The sequence below is a fragment of the Nicotiana tabacum genome, chromosome 12 (genome assembly GCF_000715075.1).
Source record: "Nicotiana tabacum cultivar K326 chromosome 12, ASM71507v2, whole genome shotgun sequence".
In the NCBI taxonomy this organism is placed as follows: Eukaryota; Viridiplantae; Streptophyta; class Magnoliopsida; order Solanales; family Solanaceae; genus Nicotiana; species Nicotiana tabacum.
Window position 1 is genome coordinate 29,853,362 of NC_134091.1, and position 18,590 is coordinate 29,871,951.

At 36.9% G+C, this 18,590-nt stretch overlaps 1 protein-coding gene and 1 long non-coding RNA gene across 18 annotated transcripts in view; one reads left to right on the forward strand and one right to left on the reverse strand.

The window, feature by feature from the left end:
* Positions 1-16,918, forward strand: part of LOC107825287 (MADS-box transcription factor 23-like) — a 40,042-nt gene extending 23,124 nt beyond the window's left edge. The window contains exons 3-10 of one of the 6 annotated variants that reach the window (XM_016652126.2): positions 1,909-1,981; positions 9,474-9,535; positions 10,578-10,640; positions 15,893-15,992; positions 16,074-16,115; positions 16,205-16,288; positions 16,430-16,581; positions 16,672-16,918. In XM_016652126.2, coding sequence (XP_016507612.1) covers positions 1,909-1,981; positions 9,474-9,535; positions 10,578-10,640; positions 15,893-15,992; positions 16,074-16,115; positions 16,205-16,288; positions 16,430-16,581; positions 16,672-16,687 — 592 coding nt within the window. In that variant the 3' untranslated portion in view covers positions 16,688-16,918. Of the gene's footprint in view, positions 1-1,908; positions 1,988-9,473; positions 9,536-10,577; positions 10,641-15,892; positions 15,993-16,073; positions 16,116-16,204; positions 16,289-16,429; positions 16,582-16,671 lie in introns of all 6 variants that reach the window. The other 5 variants (XM_016652125.2, XM_016652127.2, XM_016652129.2 and 2 more) reach the window with 5 other exon arrangements.
* LOC107825289 (uncharacterized) overlaps positions 1-18,590 on the reverse strand; it is a 56,547-nt gene that overhangs the window by 13,035 nt on the left and 24,922 nt on the right. For 6 of the 12 annotated variants that reach the window (XR_001657029.2, XR_001657030.2, XR_012697233.1 and 3 more), the window contains 3 exons: positions 17,119-17,210; positions 4,531-4,921; positions 3,649-4,149 (listed from right to left, as the gene is read on the reverse strand). This is a non-coding gene — a long non-coding RNA (uncharacterized LOC107825289). Of the gene's footprint in view, positions 1-1,550; positions 1,614-2,115; positions 2,267-3,648; positions 4,150-4,530; positions 4,922-5,125; positions 5,260-17,118; positions 17,211-18,590 lie in introns of those variants that run through there. The other 6 variants (XR_001657034.2, XR_001657033.2, XR_012697236.1 and 3 more) reach the window with 3 other exon arrangements.

Below are 18,590 nucleotides of genomic sequence, written 5' to 3' on the forward strand. Positions count from 1 at the left end.
TCGTTCTTCCGTTAGGACTCCAGAATGAGAAGATATATGCTAAGTTTTTCTCATCACGTCTTTCTGAAATGATAACTACTCTAGTATCTTGTTCTTACTATTATTCTGGAACATCAAGCAATTCTGTGTCTCATGCACGAATGTGTTCCTTTTTCGCTGTACTTCTAGTTTTGATAACATTCAAGCATGTTACTGACAAAATCAAATGAAAGACCCTATGACATACATAGGGAGGAAGGGGATGCATTGCATGTTATAGTACGAAACAGACTTCAGAAGGCGTGTCACGTTTTGCTTGCAAAACTATCATCATGGCACTAGAACTACAATTTGGCTCGACTTCTAGCCATTTCCCATTTCTATGTCAACAATATTGGATTTCAAACCCAAATAACAGAGGAAATTAGAGACGGACACTGAGGAAACTTACAAAAAAACTATGTGTACTCAAAGTCCCAAAACAGGGGTGGACCAATACAGTCTTCCATAGTACAGAAAGAAGTCCTAAACAGCAAATGGCCCAATAAATTTGTTGTTCCAATCATTTTGTGCTATCTTCTGATTGCCAGCATTTCTATTCTGCCTAAACATATCTTTATCATGATTTCATTAAGCATTTCTCATTGAGTCACTAAAACTACTCATGAAGTATACCATAACACCCCACTACCCTACTGGCTGACAAACTACTACCGCTGATGTGTTGTTGTTGTTAGAATTATTTTATCTATTACCATTATACCACTAAACAATTGCTTTCAATGTCATGAATGCTTCAGAAATACTCCATCAGACAGACAGATCGACAAACAGAAAAGGAGACAGAAACAGAAATAAAGATATGTTAAACAAAAGAGAAAGGCGAAAGGCAAGGAAAGTTTGACCTGAAAGACTGGACCTCTTTTCTTTTTATCATATCCGGGATCCCAATACTTACCTTATTTCACCCAAAAACCTACAGATAGTTACTTAACTACAGTTGCAGTTATCATTATGCATCTCTTGCATGCATTTACATTATGCTAGTTATGTTTTAGGAAATTCTCTTCGTTTTTCTTTTTTTTTTTGTTGGTGGGGGGGGGGGGGGGGTTACCCCTTAGGATTCCTAGGAATCTTATATTGAAAACTGAAAAGGTTTTAACAGAATAGATTTTGGATAGACTATACAATCTTTAGTGAGGAAAAACTTGAACATTGGACCACAAATACATGGCTGTCATGCATTTGGGTTATCATTCTGAAATATCCCCATGTTATATTCTTTATCTGAGTTCAGGTTGTATGTTTAGACAATTCCTTATCACTCGAACAATATTCAATAACTAGTATATAATTTAGAAGAAGCACAGAGAATGCCTACAGAAATAACTTGTGTTCAAGATAACAAAGCTTTCTTATGCTCATTAGATCGTGTTCGATATTTTTCCCCCTTATTTTGCTTCTAATACTAAGCATGAAGGGAACACCCACAACTAACGAGTTAATCCATACCTTGATGATTGGTACATGAAATTAGAGTAAAAAGAGCAAAACAAACTTCAGAGACCTACCTTAAAGACAGTACCATTCACTTTGTCAACGTTTAGCGTGCCATCACTCTCAACTCCATTCAACTGAAAAACAAAGAGAGAAAATAAAGAACTGCAGCCATCGTGTTAATAAGAGGCTGCAAAAGATATTATCTGCCCTGTTTTATTCGAGTTCTTTCTTATTAGATAAAACAGTATTTAATTACACTGACCTAGTATGGAGACAACACAATTTTTTTGACAAGGGAAGTCAACACAATTTAACTATTATGTATGTAGAGGCTAGACTAGAAACAAACAGAACAACTTTGTGATACACTCCAAAATATTTGCTCAATCAGTACAACGTAGACAATTCTAAATATATTTATTTTGACAGCATGAAGTCGGTGATTGAAAGATACAACAAAACAAAGGAGGAGAATCACCAATTGGCAACTCCAACTTCTGAGGTTAGGGTAAGTTTCACTGGTTAATTTGCGGTCAACTAGTCAAAGAAAAATATGCATACTAAGGTTTCTATCATAGCCACTTCATGTCGTTGAACAAGGAAATGGTTGAGTAGTTGAGACACATGAGTAACAACCTGAGATCTCAGGTTCAAAGCTAAGCTATGACACTCGGTATAAGCCTATCTGCTCTACCATGGTGAGTTGATTTCGCGACACGTGTACGGTGGCCTGCAGCAGGCTTTTCGGTGGGATAGTCTAGGTGCGAGCAAAGTGACCCTGACACCACTATAATAAGAAGAAAAAAAGATGTTCAAAGTTAACAGAAAAATTAAATAGTAGAGAATTTGGTAATGATTATATTATCAATGAAAGTTAAGAGGATCAATAAGAATAATATGGAAAATATCCTTAGTGTCGTGTAATAAATAGGAAACCTTAGGAACATGAAACTTCCTTATCTCATATATAGTTCAAAACTTTTCTACAAGGAGCCTTCTTGATGTTATCAACCAGTTCCAATAAGAGTTTCTCTTCGTCTCTCTCCTTCCATGTGGTATTAGGCGTATTAAGCTTCTACGATATTTGTGGAAATCTAAGTACTACTCTTGCCTCTTTCTGATAACCATTCTAGGCAGCACTATTCTTATTTCCAGCCATCATTAGGCAGCATTGTGACATTTCAGGCTCCACATTTCTTTCCTGAGAACATTTGAGGCACCGCGCTGATCTCTTTCAGGCAACCATCCTGACGGCATCGTCTCTTCCAGTCACTTTTCTCTGGCTTTGCAAGCAATTACTCCAATAATTTCTTGTTACCCTTCAACTTTAATTCAAGCTTACATGATTTAATAGAGATTTGTGTCACCAAAATCTCTTTCCGCTAAATCAAAACGATTTTTCCCATGTGCTGCAAGGCATATTTCTTTGGTTGTGTCGATAACTGTCTATGAGAAAGAATATGACCTTTCGATGATGATCACTGTTCCGGCAACAATCAGGAGTTGAACCTGTACTAAAGTTTTGGCTCAACTCCTATCCAAGATACAAGGAGTCTATTAAGTCTAAAAGAGTTGTCAAAATGATCTTAGTGAGAATTACTCCTAATGTTCTGCCATTGACAAGATAACTATTAACTATTATATCATAATTGAAAACCCCAATAATTAGGATTCTTCAGTCCATTAAAAAAGAGCCCTCCTATATGTTAACCCAAAAAAGTTCAGTAAGAGTTTCTCTCCTCTTTCCTCTTTTCACAACATGCGTAAATTGTGGTGTATTGTTGTTTACAGTTTTTCCTCGCTACCGAGAGATCCCCGGCGGCCAAAGGGTTCGAAACTCCGGCATATGATGGGCCCGCCCCTCTACCCTTCTCCACTTAAATATCTGGCTTTATCTGAGGCAAGATTCGAACCTGCGACGTGTGCCTACACATCATCGATATGCTCTTACCACTAGAACAAAGCCCTGGGGGGCATTGTTCTTTACACCTCTTTGTGAAAAGGATTTAAAAGATATTGGCACCTATCCGCAAATTTTAGCAAATTAATTAGAATTAGGAGATGGAGAGCAGGATAAAGGGAGAGCAGGATAAAGGGGCAAAAGCAAAAAAACATAAACAAAATGCTGCAAGAAGCAAATTAATTAGAATTAGGAGATGGAGAGCAGGATAAAGGGGCAAAAGCAAAAAAACATAAACAAAATGCTGCAAGAAAGAAGCATACAGATTCTCATAGTTACAGTCAGCTGTACCGTTGAAGATGCTGGACTGAAGGCTAAAGTTTGAAGACATATAGTTTAAACGGAAGGAAGATATTTTACAAGACAATAGCAAGATTTCTCCAAAGTGTTTTATAAAAGACACGATAAGCCAGGGGCAATCCAACACATTGACGGAGAACAGGAACTAAGTATTCCAGTATTACAATGCGGCATGAAAAGCTACCTATTGTATGAACGTACTGCAACTTCAGCTATTCAGGATTTAACTGGAGAGAGGTCACATAAAAGAATAGATCAGAGAGACTCCCATTTGTCTAGCAATCAAAGCATAGGTAGGGACAGAACTGTCTTATAGTTCACAATTATTTCGATTTGCATCATATCAACAAGAACATCTTCTTCGGCTAAACAGATTCCACATAACCACTACAGTCGACACAGCCTGATTCCTGCTAGATTAAAACAACAAAAATTAGGGTTTTCAAGCTCTTGAGGATACTTACAGGCCACGTGTTTAGAATAAAGGCCACATGCTACCATTTCACTGACGATCACCATTAATAAATCAACTTCAAGGATTTAACAATATGTCAAATTTTGTTGTACAGGAAAGTTTGGCCATCTTTTAAATTACTTTTACAGTGTAAAGGTTCTTTTATTGTGGGAAAACTTCTAGTATGACAGACTTCAAAGATTGCTTATCCCCCCAGGCCCCCTTCTAACCAGTGTCTACAAAATCTCAAACAAAATCTTCAGAATTTTCATCATCTGAGTCATGTAACTCAACAAGGAGATTCAATTTGTGGTATAAGGAGTAATGATTTCCTTACCGTGAAGTTCATTTCTTGATAATGGTCAGCTAAGGCACACCCCTCTCCTAACTTGTCAAACTTGAATGTGGTACTATTTAGTATACGAGTACCTTTTTTGAAAAAAGAGGAGGATAGCTGTCCTAAACTTTCTACCAAGATAACATTTGGTGTTAATCTGCAACTTATCTTCTTACTTCTACACAGTCCCTCTTGTCTTTATTAAGCAGATAATGACATTCATGGATAGCACTAGGTTCTAGGTACCACTGCTTCACTCAAGGTATCCAACTCTATAACCTGTCTTTGTCATGCCATCTGTTCAGTATCTGGAGATCAGTCTCTAATCCTTCTTTGCAATTGCAGAAGGAAAAAATAGAAGTCAGACGCTATGCTTCATGTCTTCAAGATGCTGCAAAGGAATAAAAATTCCCATTAAAAAATAGTTCGTTCTTCACATATCAGTATTACAGGAATTATGCAGTTCAGGCACATAGGAAAACGAAATGTGATGAGAAGTGAAACAGGAGAAACATTGGGCCTTCCTGTGTTCAGAAATCACACACCCTGAGATACTGATACTACTGTGAAACTGAAGCAGTGTAGATTAGTCTACCTTTCAGGGGATTTTCATGTGACAGAGAGCCATATCAGTTCAGGTGCAGCAAGGAACTTTGGATATGGTATTGGAAGGTAATTTCTCGTAAGATTGACCACAGAAGCAGAACTTGACTCCTTTTATTAATAAGACTGCATAGGTCAACATAATTTAGGACATAATTAAGCATTCTGCTGAGGGGTTAATACTGCCATCATGACATATTGCACTCATGCTCATAGCACACACTTCCTACAGTACACAAAATCCAAGAACAGAAGATCTCATCTAGAGTTGTGTTATAATCTCCAACTGGGGCACGTCTAATTTCTTACTTGTACAAGAAAAACAAATGTTGCCCATATGTCATGAACCTAATTAGTGTGACAAAAGGGATTAAAAAATAGTTATCCATTCATATTATCATGAACTTTTTAAAAACAAGTCAAATATGGATAAGAACCATATTATCCACTTAGAAAATGAATAACCAATGGATAACTAATGAGTTTAACTTTTACATTTGTAAAGATTCAAATTGAGGGTTCCTCAAGTTTGGGAGACTAGGAATTCTCCCAAAAATGATCATATTCAAGAAGCCATGGATAATATAGATATCCACATTATCCACCGATTAACTCATTTTCTATCCGTATTAAATATGAGTTAGGTCAGGTAATTTATCCATTTTTGCATTCCCGTTTTCGACCTGCCCATATCCTATCCGACCCGCCCGTTTGCCACCCCTAAACCTAAGCAATACATATTATGCAAAGACATGAACATAAGAACCAAGGATATGGCTATAACATTGAAGAACTATAACCAGATAAACCGTCCGCCTACAAACCAATTTTCATCACATGCCATACTATCACTCTACAAAAATGAAGCAAACTGAAAATGACCAACAACTAAAGAGCCTAAATAATAATCTGACGGATATCCTTCCTCCCCAACATGAATCTAAACGACACTAACTTATGTATTATTCTTAACAAAAGCCACTAATAGTTGCCTAAATGTCATGAAACCTCAAATAGAAGCCTCAGCTACCATAGAGAGGGACAATGGTATCCATGGTTCAGTTTTGCCACCGCAAAGAGACCCAATATCTCTGTTCAATCCCACTCTAGATGATTTCTTCCATATGCAGATAAGCTCTTCACTTATCTCACACACACACACACATATATATATATACCTTTTGCTTACCTTTTGTCAAAAGTGCTAATGCTAAACTTCACGTTATCAAGCATTGCCAACTATTATAACATGGGTGGGATGAGATGTAGCCTCTCTCCACATAATCCCACCTTCAACATATAGGAGCGGTCGTCTACCATTAGCTTCCTTGCATGTAAAATATCTCTTTCTGGTATAAAATTAAGCATGTAAATTCTACTTAGATATTGGTGCAACCTAGGGAGAACCACACCCCAAAAGCTAGCTATTGAGGGGGGAGAGCCCAAGGCTATATAAATCCCACATCAGCACTTGTAGTACCGATGTGAGACTCAAGTCTCATTCCTTGCAATAGACCACAAATATCAACAAATAAAAATGTAGCTGGAAAAATAAAATAACAAGTCTTCTTCTTCTTAGATATGCATAGACGAAGAGTGATTACCATTACTTTATGCTGGTCTAGGTCGGACTCAACATAACCAATAAAAACCGTCAATAACATTAGGCATCAAATCTTTTCTTCTTCTTTCACATATTTCACTTTGATAGTAAAAGGTACAACAGAAGATGGTAAATGAAGGAACAAACTCTTCCTATGAACTAAAAACTGTATACAAAGAGGGGAAAATCAGTCTCTTGTGCACCTATTAGATGGTGGAGTCCTATTTCATCTATTCAGTAGGATTATCTCTCAGTCAATTAAGCTAGATCCAGTTGTAAAAATCCCACATAAGGTGCAAAGCATAGAAGGAAGTTACAAACAAATTATAGCACAATTAGGACCGAGGTTTGAATAACATATGATAGTATAGCATAGAGTAACTATGCAGCTACTGTAATTACTCATTTACCAAACAGAAGGTTGAATTCGCATCCTCCATGATGTACCACACACCAGAGTTTATGGCCAGCAACTTCAAGGCTACCAAAACAACTATAACTTATATTTCTATGGCTGATGGCATATTGTGGAGCAAAATTTTTGAAGGTAGAAAGCAACAAAGATTAAAGAGATGCCTTGTGGCTATCTCTTTTACTTTAAAACTTTGAATCCCCTTTGAAATGTCATCCAAACCCATTGGTTTGAAGAATTCATCACAAGTTTGTAGGAGTAATATGCCACAAAATATCAAGAGGAGCTGTTAATTAACATCACTTAAGCCACTCTACAGTATATCCATATCAAGGCATTGTATTGATCAGGGCAACCAGTCAATAGTAGGGTCCATGCTAAATTCGTATGAGATGCATCAAATTGTTAGTGCTATACAAAAGAAGTCATGTAGCTAAATCTACAATATGTCTTCCACAAAAATGACAAAAATTGAATTCAACCTGGCTTGGTTGCATGGTCAACACCTTTGATGTGTCCTAGTCATGTTAAGACTCAAATCCTCTTCTATTCCTACATGTCGACCTTTGTACCAAAAGTAGAAATCCTCTTCTACACCCATTTTCATCAATGTGAGGAGAACAATGAAATTTTATGGTAACACCCATTTTCATCAAGGTGAGGAGATACAGAAGAAAACGGTCAAAGAGTCATTCTAGAAAGCAGATGATTCACAGACACAACAACAATGTTCTCTTTGTCAGTGTATTTTTGAATCTCTAATGTTTGAGACTTGAATCCCCTTCAATTCCCAAATGTCGAACTTTGCACCTAAACCAAATAACTTCTAAAATCCTAATTTGAACTAGCGCAAAAATTGACAGCATGCCTACGAAGTCTTTTTTAAGATATAATTGTCTCTAAGCCAAAGTAGATCAATAAGGTTTCATATGCTACGTCCTCTAATCACATTTGATGTCCAGATTCTTCTATTGAAAAAATTTACCTCGTAAAAAAAATTAACTACAAGAAGTGTCTCCGCATTTAACACTAATTCAAGTTCTTCCTTTTCCCTTTTCATCTTATAAAAGTGAAGTGACATTCATAAGGAGTACCAAACACATCATTTCCAACAACTACAAAGGCATAGTAGGATTGAAAAGGAAACAACAAACAATGTACTAAGACTGACTCAAGCAGGGTATACAAGGATTCTTAACCAAATCTCCAATCCTTGGGATAACACAAAGGAAATGATATTTTTATTTATGTTAGCTAGTGAAATAGAGGGGAGAGAAACCATAAGCTAGTGTATTTCATTTTTCCTTCTTTTTTCGTCATTGACAGGATGCAACCTCAAGAAAGTAACCCTAGCTCATTTTGTTTTTCCCCTAATTTAAAAGGGCTCATAAATTAAAGATACACAATCTTGAGGGTATACATGGATCTAATTCTTGGACTGCAAGGAAGGAACGTCTATACATTAATCTAAATAGAACCTAGCATGCAGCAACATCCATTAATTTCTCCTATGATAATCCAAAATGCGGAGCAGAGTGTTGACCGGTCAAGAACTCACACGTTCAGAAGATGCAAGTAGCGAAAATGAAGATGCTTGGAAGGATGTGTGAGCATATAAGGAGAGATAAGATTAGGAAAGAAGATATACGGAGCAAGGTGAGAGTGGCCCTCACGGTGGACAAGATGCGGGAAGCGAGATTGAGATGGTTCGGGCATGTGAAAAGCACGAGCACAGATACCCTAATGAGGAGGTGCGAAAGGTTGGCAGTGATAGGTCTTAAGAGAGGTAGAGGTAGACCGATGAAAAACTGGGGAGAGATGATTAGACAGGACATGACACATCTTCAGCCCACCGAAGACATAACCCTAGATAAGAGAGCTTGGAGGCCGAGGATTAGAGTAGAAGATTAGTAGGTAGTCAAGCGATTTCTCTCTTTTTTACGGGAGAGCAGTGGTTCTAGTTTAGAGCACCCTCTTCTCTTTATCAGTATTATTATTATTATCCTAGTATTATTATCTTATTCTTCAATTTTATACAACTGTTTTTTTTTACTTTGATTAACTTTCCTATTTTGCTGGCAATACTTTTCTTTTCTTCAGTATTTTTATCATAGCTTTTTTACTTTTGTATTTTTCAAACCTGTTTTGAAAATTCTTTTCTTGAGCCAAGGGTGTATCGAAAGTAACCTATATACCTCACACAAGGTAGGGGTAAGGTCTTCGTACACCCTATACTCTCCAAACCCCACACGTGAGATCACACTGTTCATGTTGTTCTTGTTCTTGATAATCCAAAATGTAAGAAATATGTTTTCTTCTTAGCAGTTTTGGCAAAGAGAAGCAGCAATGCTGAGGCAACAACTTCAAAACTTGCAAGAGAATCATCGGTAAACTTTCTTGTTCTTTATCACATATATTTCTTCTTTCTGCTAATAACTTAGAATAAAAATAAGAATGTTTTTGCGTGTTAAGCAATTCAGGTATTTTCTTAAATTGAGTTCATGTTAGTCCAATGCAGCTTTTGAGATGTTTAAGCAAAATTATATCAGGAGAAAGTACCCAGTAATTTTCATTGAGTTCCGTACCATAGGAGTCAAATTGTTTCACAAGTGGAAATTTTTGTTCTTAGAATTGTTTTATTATTTAGGTGCTTAAATCTACTTTGTCTGCTATTTAAGTTATACAAGGAGCTTATATAGTGACTGAGCTACAACGGAAGAGTAGAGAGACACGAGTAATGTGCAAAGTGGTCTGTAAAAGACAAATGACTTCTGGACTTCGTTACAGAGAAGAAGGGATGGGAGAGATGATAACAATGATCCACTTTCTGATACCCATTATCAAGTTCTCAGTCTAGTAAATGGAATCCCAAAGGTTTCTTTGGAAGCTCAAGAGGTCTATGACAAAGTGATCACCTTACCAACAACAACAACAACAACAAAAAACCCAGTTTGATCCCATAATTGGGGTTTGGGGAGGGTAGTGTGTACACAGACCTTACCCCTATCTCATAGAGATAGAGAGACTGTTTTCGATAGACCCTCGGCTCAAGAAACAATGAAAATAAAGCACCAAGTAGCAAAGAATGTTAGCACCAGTGATCACCTTACCAAAGTAGTCAAAAGCAAAAAGTGCTAAAGCTCGTTGGGCTTTAAGATTAAAGTGCAATCCAAGTATGGGCTTTAACGAAAAAAAAGAGCTAATGAAAAAAATGTAAAGCAGTGTAACTACAAAAAAAAGTTCTTTGGACAAAAGAATGGAATTAGGCTATATATATGAAGTAAAAGTCATGTAAAGTAAGTTCAGAAACAATTTTAAACTTCTTATTTAGATGAAAAACATAGTTTATATTTTTAATGGCTAGTTTTCTTATATTTAACTTCTAATTTCATTTTTCCATTTTTTTGACAACCGTGGTGTCCGGGCCAGCTTGCGCGCACCTCGACTAATTCCACGGAATACCTATCACCTCCCACCGGCAACAGATATCAGGTAACTCTGTCCACCAAGGTTAGAACAGATGAGAAGAAATCACTTAGTGTTTTGTCTCTGTTGGAGATTGAACCTGAGACCTCATAGTGCTTAAATCACTTCATTGACCACTAGGTCACACCCTTAGGTGCAACTTCTAATTTCTTAGTGCTAATCACTAAAAGTTCAGTCATATGGCTTTTTTAACAATTAATATATCATTTTGTCAACTCTATTTATTGTCTAGTGCTATGCTCTTAAAGACTGAGCTCATAGGTGAAGAAGAACATATTATAGCACCTTAGCACCTACACTAAAGTGCCAACCATGGGAGGTGACTCCCACAACTTGGTTTCACTGAGCTTCAAGACTTAAGTGTGCCTTAAGCGAGACTTTAACAACCCTACACCTGACATTGTTCTTACTGATCATTGAAATATTCAACAAGAAGATGGAGAGTAAGGACAAGGGGTTATTTATGGGGCTTCACAGTTTGTAGGGTAGGAAAGATAGTTTACAGGTGTATTATCTACTATATCTTACTATATGCAGATGATATGTTTGTGTTATTACCGAGGCAAATCCACTCTACTGTTGTGGTCTCAGGGAACTCTAAGATTGATGAAGTGAAGAGCATTAAATAGCTGGTGGACATCCATAGTTGCAGTATGGGTCCCATCATAAGATGACTTACCAATACTACCGCTGGGTGCGACTTTCAAGGATTGCCAAAGAAAAAAACTGATGGCCGAGAGAGTCAAAAAGAGACTAACAGGCTGTTAGAAGAAATACTTCTTGAAAATGTGAGATAGAGACAGCGATCAAGAGAAATTTGCTTAATCTGCCAACTTACTATGTATCCATATTGTTTATACCAGTACGATTTACAAAGATTGTGCAATATGAAAGACAAAGTTGAGAACCAAAAAGAAACTAAAAGGACGGTAGAAGTAATACTTAAAAGGGAGAGAGACATTGATCAAAGAGTAATTTTTCGTATCTGTCAACTTACTATGTACCAGGAATCATGGCAAAAGATTGAAAAGTGTGAACGAATCTTTTATGGGACACGATAGGGAGGTGGAATGTTCATAGAACTCAACTAGGGAAGTTGATTAAGGGGTTTCGCATGGAAATCAACCATTGTGGAGAGCGATCATAGTTAAAAAGTATGTAGATCAAGTGGGATAGTTAGGACCAATCAGATTATCCATGCTATATGGAGCAACTCTATGGAGGATATAGTGAAAATGTGGACAGATTCTATGAAAGTGTCAAATTTAGGACGGAGGTACTGAAACCCGAATCAATTTCTGGAAATAGAGACGATGTAGTCATATTCTTTTGTATTAAGTTTTCTGATAATATTCAATACTTTCAGCTAGCAGACACTAACACTCGTCCCAATTATAAAGAACGAGGAGAATCCTATAGAAACTACATTTGAGTGAAGGATTGGGAGATGAAGCAGCTTAATAGTTTGCTTACATTACCGCACAAGCAAAAATATCATTTATGGACAAAGGCAGCTGGAAACGGGAAAGGCCAGAAAGATGTTGTACTCATAGTGAAATCATTTTATAATGGACTGCTAAAGACAAGGTAACTTCCCTCACTAATATGGTGCTTTTTACACCGATAGTAACACAAGAAGCTATCCTAACAACAAAGAATTTGAGAGGAAAATGGACAATCCCTGTCACTTCGGTATTTACACAAGGGATGTACTGTTTTTAGAGAATGTATGGTATCTCAATCAGTATTGATGACCGAATGCTCTTTGTAGGGATTTGGATACATATGGGAATCAGCCCATAATATCAGTATATTATTGAATTCATCAACAAAGTAACTAGGCTAAATGAATTATTTCCTCCATTACTCTACTTAAAATATTAAACACTGATCTTTTGGATTGAGAAAAGGGAAAGGAGAAGAATGGAGATGATGTAGAGAAAAGGAAAGAAAAGGAAAGCAGAGTGTTACTTTTCTGTCTTCAAATTGATGGAGTAAGGAAATATAAAAGAATGTGTATTAATTGACACTAATTCCCTTAAGAGTTATTTTGTTCATAATCCTGAGCTTTCTTTTAATGCTACAAAAGTTTCACTACAGCATGTCCTGTTTTTCTTCGTTTCACCCATTTTTGGACAGAACATTGTGTTAACGAACTTAACTCCCCTTTCCCTCCCTTTCTATTCCTAAAAACCAATTCCGAGCAAAAATAAATAAATCACCTACTCTTCTTTCCTCTGACTTAGAGAAGGCTTAGGATAAAGTACTGAGGGAGGTATGTGAAGATGTTTGAAGACTAGAGGTGTTCCTGTTGCATACATTAGGGCTATTAAGGATATGTATGATAGAGCTAAGACTCGTGTGAGGACACTAGGAGGGGACTCGGAACACTTCCCGGTTGTGATGGGGTTGCACCAGGGGGTTAGCCCTCAGCCCATTTCTGTTCAAAGGGAGGTACCGTGATGCATGTTATTTGCAGATGACATTGTACTGATTGACGAGAGGCGAGGTGGTGTAAACGTAAGGTTAGACGTTTGAAGGCGGACCCTAGAGTCTAAAGGTTTCAAGTTGAGCAGGACTAAGACGGAATACTTGTAGTGCAAGTTCAGTGGTGCGACTCAGGTAGTGGATGAAGACGTGAGGCTTGATTCTCAAGTCATCCCTAAGAGAGAGTTTTAAATACCTTGGGTCAGTTATTCAAGGGAATGGAGAGATCAACAAGGATGTCACACATCGTATTGTGGCTGGATGGATGAAATGGAAGCTCGTTTCCGGTGTTTAGTGTGATAAGAATGTGCCGCCAAGACTTAAAGGTAAGTTCTATAGTGCAGTGGTCAGACCGATTATGTTATATGAGGCGGAGTGTTGGCCAGTCAAGAACTCTCATGTCCAGAAGATGAAGATGACTGAAATAAGGATGTTGAGATGGATGTGTGAGCATACTAGGTTAGATATAATTAGAAATGAAGTTATCCGGGATAAGATGGGCCGGGACAAGGTGGGTGTGGCCCCTGTAGAGGACAAGAGGTGGGAGACGATACTTAGATGGTTCGGGTATGTGAAGAGGAGAGGCACAGATGCACCGGTAAGGACGTGTGAGAGGTTGGCCTTGGAGAGCCAACGGAGAAGTAGAGGCAGGCTGAAAAGTATTGGGAAGAGGTGATTAGGCAAGATATGGCGTTGCTCCAACTTACTGAGGGCATGTCCATGGATAGGAAGGTGTGGAGTTTGAGAATAAAGGTAAAAGGTTAGGTAGCCGAGCGATGTCCTTGTTTGTTACAGTAGCTCTAGTACATCACTTGGTGTCTTTCGTGTATTTTTGTCTTCCCAGACTTCTGTCATTACTTGTTACCTTCGCTTGGGTTTTCCGATTGCATTACCTTGTGTTAGTTTGTATTTTCGCTTGGCTTTCCGATTGGTTTGCTTGTTATTGTCCCTTCCCTTTTATCTTTCCTGAGCCAATGGTCTATCGGAAACAGTCTCTCCACCTTCTTAAAGGTAGAGATAAGGTCTGCATACACACTACCCTCCCCAAACCCCACTTGTGGGACTACACTGGGTATGTTGTTGTTGTTGTTGATGATGTACTCTTCTTTCCTCTCATTTCTAAATATCTTTCAATCCTAAAGTTCTATTAGTACTTTGCCTCCTAAATTATATGTTGAAGACCTTTCCATTTCAACTTATTTCATCATTTTGGAGCCCAGAAGTCAAGTTTTCATTTGAATTAGTTAATAGTTGAGTAATTCTAAATGTTTGCTGTCATTTCATATAGTTTATAGTTACGCTAATGAAATAGTTGACTTACTTTTTTATTGTTAAAAAAGTAAACTTGTGGGACTACACTGGGTATGTTGTTGTTGTTGTTGATGATGTACTCTTCTTTCCTCTCATTTCTAAATATCTTTCAATCCTAAAGTTCTATTAGTACTTTGCCTCCTAAATTATATGTTGAAGACCTTTCCATTTCAACTTATTTCATCATTTTGGAGCCCAGAAGTCAAGTTTTCATTTGAATTAGTTAATAGTTGAGTAATTCTAAATGTTTGTTGTCATTTCATATAGTTTATAGTTACGCTAATGAAATAGTTGACTTACTTTTTTATTGTTAAAAAAGTAAACTTGTTTCGTTCCTTTTTCTCATTTCTCATTTCTCATTTTTTTTTGGAGCCCAGAAGTCAAGTTTTCATTTGAATTATTTAATACTCCCTCCGTTTCAATTTATGTGAACCTATTTTCTTTTTAGTCCGTGCCAAAAAGAATGACCTCTTTCCTTATTTGGAAACAATTTACCTTTATGCAATGATTTATAGCCACACAAAATATATGTGCTTCATTTTACACCACAAGTTCAAAAGTCTTCTCTCTTTTCTTAAACTCCGTGCCCAGTCAAATGGGTTCACATAAATTGAAACGGAGGGAGTAGTTGAGTAATTCTAAATGTTTGCTGTCATTTCATATAGTTTATAGTTACGCGAATGAAATAGTTGACTTGCTTTTTTATTGTTAAAAAAGTAAACTTGTTTCATTTCTCATTTCTCATTTTTTATTGCTTTAGGCAATCCCTAGGATAACCACCAATTTCCCTAAAAAAGCTACTGATATGCAAGAAATTAAGGGTTAAACTATCAGCCACCTTACTAGGAAGTGCCACTAGATAGCTGGTAGCATTTTCAGTTTTCAAAATAGCAGATGACACAGAGATATCTGCTCTAGATCCTCCATAAGAAGGTTATATCTGTAAGTGCTAACAGAAAGGACACTCAGATTATTTGAGGTTACTGATATTCCAATCAAAATTATGAGGCATTCAAGACCGTGAGCATAATCCTTACAATGTCTTTACTATCATCCCTCACATCAAGGCGTATAAGTATCAAGCAGCATTCAGTATCTCTTATATCTTATGATTAGAAGTATTAGCATGGACTTCTAAAGCATACTACATTTTGCAAAATATACTGCAGAGAATCATGCAATTTACTGAAGGATTCTGTAGAAGTGTTTACACTAGATAAACTCAGAAACCACTCAATGTTGGGAGTGAAAATCCAATAATAAGCCCATCTCAAAAATGGTGTTATAGATTTATGCTAAAGCCCAAACCCTCAAGCTGTTTAGCATAAAAAAAAAAAAAAAAAAAGATGCGAGAAGCAACAGTTGTTAGAAATGGGATGTATGTCTAAATCATAGTCAGTCAGGTATCAATTTTTCTGTTGAAGTCGCATGTTTGTTAACAGTTTATTTATGCACTATAGACAAATGATGGGTGAACAGCTTTCTGGTCTGAGCGTCAAAGATTTACAGAACTTGGAGAACCAACTGGAAATGAGTCTCCGTGGTGTTCGTGTAAGAAAGGTACGAAACTTCCAGATCCATCAAATGTGTACTATCTTATATGAACTAAGAAAGAACTAACTCAACCTCTCATTTCTACAGGATGAAATTCTGATTGATGAGATACAAGAACTAAACCGAAAGGTCAATCAACATAAATGCAGTGACTTATTTTCAATTTGTTCTAAAAAGGATAACTTTTAAAGAAGCTAAATTAACTTTTTTCCTTGCAGGGAAACCTCATCCATCAAGAAAACATGGAACTATATAAGAAGGTAAACCTAATTCGTCAAGAAAATATGGAATTGTATAAGAAGGTATCTATGTACATCACTAAGAGCTTTCACTGCGCTTCAAGAACAATTATTTCCTTTCGTATTCATATACCAAATAAAAATGTTTCACCATTCTACTTAGAACTCTAGCAAATTGTTTCTACATTTTGTGTTAAACTTCAGGTTTATGGAAATAGAGATGCAAATGGAGTGAGCGGAAATTCCCTTGCTCCGAACAGTTTAAGCATTAATGAAGACCCCCACGCTCCTGTACATCTCCAGCTTAGCCAGCCACAGCAACAAAACTATGACACATCAGGAACTACCGAATTGGGGTAATTTCTTATTCATATACTTCATCTGGAAGCACAAGGGTAGCTCACTACCTTGATCATTGACTATCATCTAACTGGAACATGCTGCAGGCTACAGCTGCATTAGCGGGAAAACCAGACTCGTAAGAGTTTTGAGTTCTCATGTTGAAGAAGCAGCCCGTGCTTACAAAGCTATGTTTTAATTAGTAATGGTAGTAGTGGTATAGGACCAGGGATGTCAGGAAAAATCTTCCGTTTCATATGGTTAATGTCAGCAAGTTTGACAAGTGTGAGGTAATCCATAGCACAGCTACTTAAGTCAAAATAACAACAAATAAAAGAATACATTGGCACAGTATCTCTAAGTTCTTCATCTTTCTCGACACTTGATGCTTATGATGTGTATGCATATATGCATATAAAACAGGAGCAAGAGCGAAGAAATGTAAGCAGAAAAGGTTTTACAAAACAGTAGCTCCTCATAGAAATTCCTTGAGAAACACACCACATGCAAACAGTACAGATCTGAGCTAAGCAACTTAATACGTTAAGACATACCTCAAAGTTGCATCAATATGCTTTGCATGCAATAGGCTTCAGCAAGGACAAACTAAGTTCATTACACACCAATGTCAAATTTCAGCATTCAACTGGAAAAGAAAATTACACAATACGAATTTATATTAGTAATGCTCTTCCCGGGAATTTCAGAATGAATGATCTTGAGCTTGAAGACTGAATATGTATAGAAAGAATTATATCAGGAAACAATATATGAAACATATTTCACAATTTTGAGTACTACATTCTTTGCTGCCAAATACAGTAAGTGCTTTTTTTTTTTAAATAAGGAATATAGTAAGTGCTTCTTAAACAAGTTATTTCTGGATCACAAGGATACCATTGCTAAACCGACACGAATGGCATGCCCAATCAACAACAATTTCTATACTACAAAAGACAAAGTCTCACCAAATTATCTATTTGTACAGCAATGGATTGCACACTTAAATTAACAAGAAAGCATTCATGCTTAGGTCATGAACTGTCTCATCATAAAGTTCATCTCAGGCAGAAGTCTTCTGTATTACTTCAGGAAATACACATAGGCAGAACACAGTCATCTAAAAAGGTGTAGAGTCTTAACCACAAAAGACTATTCAACTGCTATCTGGATGTAGTTTACATGACGTGAATGAAGGAATATTGGGTAGTGAATAATACTAGGGAATTGAAAAAAAGGCAAAAACTTCACGGAGCTTATCAAAGTTTAGTGTGTACAGGTACTACATATTGACAAGGTAAAGGAATTAAAACTAGAAATTTGAATTTCTCTTCAAACAGCAAAACTGCAAGCATGCAATGTTACCAAAGAATATGATCCCACCTGCTCGGGAAATTCCAGAAAATTGTGTAAAATAAACAAAAAGGAGAAGTTTCTTCTTAGTTTTTAGTGGAATAATCAGCACCGCTGAGCATCCTTTACAATGCCAATACCAACAATGGTTGGAAAACTTATTACAACCAAAGCTCAATAATGGCAGCAGCAGCAATTTCAAACACTGAGAATACAAAACATAATTAAACAATCTCTCTTAGTCAAAGATTCTCAGTTCAAGACAACTAGAAACAAAAGAGGTGTAGATAAGGTTTCATATTGGCTTAGCACTTCGATAAAAATGAAGACAGCTAGCGTAGTAAGGATCATAAAGATGCAGAATCGAACAAATTCAGAGGAAACTGACACGACTCAAGGAAAAAGAATGGACCATCTAGTGTTACTGCAGTATCTCAACTAAATAACACTTTACATCAATGTAGCAACAAGATTAAGAATTCCTTGACAGGCCGGACAAGGATAGCCCTTGTACAGAGCAAGGATCTATACACCATATTTCAGTAAGATGGCATGTTTCTCTCTTGGAGATGCCAATATTGAGGTTCTTTCAAATTGTCCTTTTTTAGTTATATATAGTAAGCTAAGTTAAGCCACTTGAATCCTTTATTTTCAGTTCTATCATGGTTTAATT